The sequence below is a fragment of the Raphanus sativus genome, chromosome 9 (assembly GCF_000801105.2).
Source record: "Raphanus sativus cultivar WK10039 chromosome 9, ASM80110v3, whole genome shotgun sequence".
Classification (NCBI taxonomy): Eukaryota; Viridiplantae; Streptophyta; class Magnoliopsida; order Brassicales; family Brassicaceae; genus Raphanus; species Raphanus sativus.
In genome coordinates this window covers 35908150-35913048 of record NC_079519.1, presented here as the reverse complement: position 1 = coordinate 35913048, position 4899 = coordinate 35908150, and the positions used below count along the sequence as shown (strand labels likewise).

The 4899-nt window shown below is 29.6% G+C and overlaps 1 protein-coding gene across 1 annotated transcript; it reads left to right on the top strand.

The window, feature by feature from the left end:
* The first annotated feature begins 222 nt into the window (after nucleotides 1-222).
* Nucleotides 223-858, top strand: LOC108826740 (defensin-like protein 206). The gene is made up of 2 exons (XM_018600108.2): nucleotides 223-325; nucleotides 428-858. Exons 1-2 carry the CDS (start codon nucleotides 259-261, stop codon nucleotides 643-645), a joined length of 285 nt encoding a protein of 94 aa, XP_018455610.1. The 5' UTR covers nucleotides 223-258; the 3' UTR covers nucleotides 646-858.
* The last annotated feature ends 4041 nt before the right edge of the window (nucleotides 859-4899 follow it).

Sequence of the window (4899 nt, the reverse complement as noted above, 5' to 3'; positions counted from 1 at the left end):
ATATTGTTTGGAAATATGGATAATAGTATAAAGAAAGGAACATTAATGATTTAATGTAGGTTTAACTATAAAGTATAAAGATGTATTTAATTTAAAAACTTACAAAATAAATGTTAGGTCCACAGAATGTTTCTGTTTTAATAAGATAGATAACAAAGCTACGATAATTTAACTATAAATAGATCACCACACATGGATATGTCTCACAAAATTAAGTTTACTGATACAGAAAAGAAGAGCAAAGCAAAAACAAAAGAAATGGCGAAGAACTGTAGCTCCGTTACCTTCAGCGTTCTCTTGATTGTCCTCTTGATGGCTTCGACCGGTATTAACTTATTTACTTAATGATGTTCTCTATTATATATATTTTGCAGTTGTCTTTTGAATATCTTGCGCTGAAGAACTTGATGAATATGTCAACATGTAGAAATCCTCAAAATTGAGGCTATGAACGTCAAGGCCAGATGCCTTCCACAGGGATGCAAAAATCCTACATTCTCTGAAGAGTGCGGCCTGGAGCCGTTCACAGGTACAAACAATGATTGCTGTCATTGTTGCGTAGCTAAATACGGGAGGCAAGCAGTCTGTAAAGGAGTTGTTGAGGGACCAGACAAACACTGTCATTGCTACAAAGAACGTGTTTGAAACAACCACATACAATTACCAAGTGTAAGTGTGTAACTTGTGTGTTTCATTTGGTGTGAGGACATTACATGTTTGTATGTTTATGCTCAACTTTCTGTTGCTTCCAAATAAAAATCATGTGTGAAATTTTGCTTCTGTCTGCATATTCAACTTTTTGTGTTTATCATTTCATTGTTGTTCTGGAAAATAATGGATATGAAATTAGTATCTGAATTTTCCGTTTTAAGAATTTATACTCTTATAAATAATAAAATATTCAAAGTTCGACAAAAAATTTCATATTTCTCAAATGTTATTTAATTTATATGGAACGCCCTTCGCAAAAATGAATCCTAGTGGAATTACACCTCAAGTGAGGCTCAACCATACTTTAATGGGCCTCAAATTTGTAATCGATATGTATATGTTTTGAGTTTAACTTATAAACATGTTTAGTCTTGCTCATCTACTAAAAACAAATCATCATACAATGTGGATTAGCTAAACATCTGTGCATTCCTACTCATGCTACAATTACACGAATAATAATGGACTGGCTGTCCTCTCATGTAACTTAAAAATCTAGTCGTAGTTTGTTGGTTCGGTAATTCTCCTTATTTTCTTCGCAAAAAAAAAAAAAACAGAAATAAAAGACTATTCAATGTCGAGCTATTAGACTATTTCCAATAGTCCATCATTTTGAGAGAAAACATAAAAAAATGAGGGAAATTATTCTCCAATAGTAAATCATTTTGAAAGAAAATGAGATTGTGAATAGTGTTTCCTCAAATTTGAAGGAACACTATTTATAATCTTAGTTTGATGTTATTCTTTTTATTTGCAATCTGATCTTTAAACTTTTCTAGAGTTTTACTATGTATTTAAAAAATATTTGTATTTTTACACTTTAACAAGCATCCAGCAAATTTAATCCCAAAAATCTGGTCAAAATGGCAGATATTCACAAAATATATAACAAATTTCTGTGAGACAATGTGGCCCTACAATGTTTTTATTATTTAAAATTACCTATAAAATTATCTAAAACTTGCAATGGTTATATTTTTCTTTTTATATTATGTGCTCTGAAGCCAAAGATTCACCTGCTTTAAAAGAGGGACGGATCTGTGTAGGGTTAGACACAAATCGGATATTCAGATTTTTAGAGGTATTCGTGAATCGTAACCCTATCAATTTCGTCTGAATAATTAATTATCTGATCTGATTCGAGCTGTAACCATCCAGATATTTGGCATCCTAGATATCCGAGTTTTTTTTAGATTTTTAATAAGATATCTGATTCGAATCATCCGTCTAGATAATATCTTCCTTGTTCACTAATAAATAAACTAGTTTAACTCGTGTTTCTGTAATCAATTTGATCCCCTGATCCGACGAAAAGATCGCTTGAATTTAGTAAAAACCGCTTAAATTTATTCATATTTTTTCCTTACCTCTAAAATTCTATTTTGATCGGATCAAAATAAAAACGATTTCTATTTCTATATAAGATAGAGTTTCTATATAGAATTAAGAATATAGGATTTGATTTCTTTCTATTATTTTATTTGTCTATATATATATATATGTATTAATACGTAGATACTCTCATTATTCATGTTCTTAAAATAGAATTTAACATACAAGGATTTAATTTTATCTATTTTTTGATTTTCCCATGGACTGTATATTTGTAACAAAGGGTGAGAATTTTCTCAATTTCAATCGACTAGGAGTGTTATACCAATTTTGTTTGACTAATATATCTGGAAACCGTAAGACTAAACAAAAATAGAAAATAAATTATTTTTTTTGAAAATAATATAAAATAATAATATTTTATTAAAAATAAAAATATTATTTACTTTAAAAAATCTAATAATTAAATAAATTGATAAATATAGTACATCAAAATATGGTAAAACTTATATATAATATAATATTATATAGCATATATATAATTCTTTAAATGTATGTTATATATGTATATAGCAGATCATGCATATCGGATATCGTTCTTAAAAAATATTAGTATTTATGATATGTTTCGTTTCTTATAGATATTGTATACGTATATCTGAATTTATCAGTTATAATCGAAATGAATAACAAATCAAATTATCAAAATTTACAAAGATTTTGTTCAGCTATAAGTCTAGATACAATCTTTCGGGGACAAGACACTGGCAAAAAATAATGTTTCATTTAGAAGACGTGCAAGGTAAAGGTGGATACATACATAAGTAGCAATTGAGATGAATAAATACATGATGTATTGTGTGTTCATAATGTTTCATAAAACATGTTCATAATGTTTCATAAAACATGTTAGAGTTCGTCTTAGTCCACCGCACGTTAAAATTTATTATGGCAACTTGGATTTTGAACAATTTTCATTCATTGAACGGGCCTTGTGGTCAAGTGGCAGTGGACGGGCCTGGGACGCCAACACGTTTCAGGTTCGATCCTCCTGCTATGCGAAACTAAGTCACATTGTTCTGTTCACCTAACGCGGATATGGGTCCATGCTTTAGGACCCATTTGAATGCCCAGGAGAAGGAGTCCATCCGCGGGCTTGCGACTCCCCCGGGGGTTAAGTCTGGTTCCAATAGTGACCCGGGTTTAACCCTTTTTTTTGTCAAAAAAAAAAAAAAAAAAAAAACAATTTTCATTCAACATTCCGGGAGTGTATCACTTCTTATGTTGGGAAATGAGTTTTGTGTAACCGTTGACTCGTTAAATTTATGCAAATCGTTTTTTTTCCTTTAACAATTTTTTTTAAAAATAAAATGTTTTTTTCTTTCATAGTTTAGTTCCATACTAAAAACATGAATTAAAAAATTTAACTGAAACAAATTGAGCATAAAATATTTCCTTTTAAAATTAAAATTCATAATAATATAAATCAAGAAAATATAATTAAGGAGAAAAGTTTTCAACATACTTAAAACCATAAGCTAGCTTCCCTAGCTAGTCGCTAAATTGATTTTTCTTTTAGGGCTATTACTCGTTAATAGATAAAGTTTTAGGACAAAAACTTACTCCATTCTGGTTACTTTGGAAACTTTGGAAATCAAGGAATAATCTGATTTTCAATCAGCATGTGACAAATCCTCAGCGAGACGCAAATTATGTTACTGCTGAAGTACGGGATTGGTTAACAAAGACGGCAAAGGGTGGTCCAACACCTCGGTCATGTTTGGTCAGGAGCAGTTTATGGCGCCCACCATCGCATTCACATCTCAAATGTAACTTCGATACAGCTTATGATATTCAATCTCGAAACCTCTGCTGGTTGGGTTATTGGGGATCAATACGGTGTGGTTAACCGTAGGATAGCCCATTTATTTATAAATCAATATGACTAAAATAGGGTTAATACTTAATTAATACTAAAATATGATGGGTTTATATCATTTAGGGTTGGCCCAGGCTAAAACTTTTCATTTAACATCCCTAATCCTGATGATAAAGAGGTGTCATTTAAGAAACGAAACATATTCAATCTATTTAACTAACGTCCGCACAGTTGATTATCTAAAGGTTAGTGGATTATTAAAATAAATATTGAGTTTTGGAAATTATAAACTTAACTAGAATTTGACCCGCCCTTAAAAGGACGGGTATATTTTTTCTTTTAAATTTAACTTTTGATATTTGTTTTTTCTTTCTGATTATATTAGTATTTTTTTAAATCATATCTGTGTATAAATTTTAATCAAAATATATTTTATTAAATAATATCAATTTAAAAATTAATCTCGTATACGCACGGTTAAGGTTGGATTGCGGGTTGAACTCGTCCCGCTGACCCCTAACCCACGGATTTTCAATTTTGTTTTGGTTAAAAAATATGACCCGCACAACCCGCAAACATATAATTTTGTACCCGCATCCGCTCCGCTTAATTTTGTGGTTATCCTTGGATTATATATTTATTTTAAAAGTCTTTATTTAATTTAATTACTATAAAAGTATATTTATAATAAAAAATTATACATGATTTAAATTTTAAATTATTATTTTTCAATTCCTGTATTTTAAAATAGCTGTACCAAAAATAATTAGTTAGTGAAAGGGGCCAACAACTTTTTAAGCAGATTTTTTGGTAATAATTCCCTTTTAATAGTATAGATATAGTTTGTTTAGATACATATTTGAAAGAAAATGAATCTATTTTCAAAATTTTGTTAGATTGTTTGTGTAGATATTTGAAGAATTAATTTTTAAAAATTAATATTCGAAATTTTATTTATTTAGTTTTATAATATACTT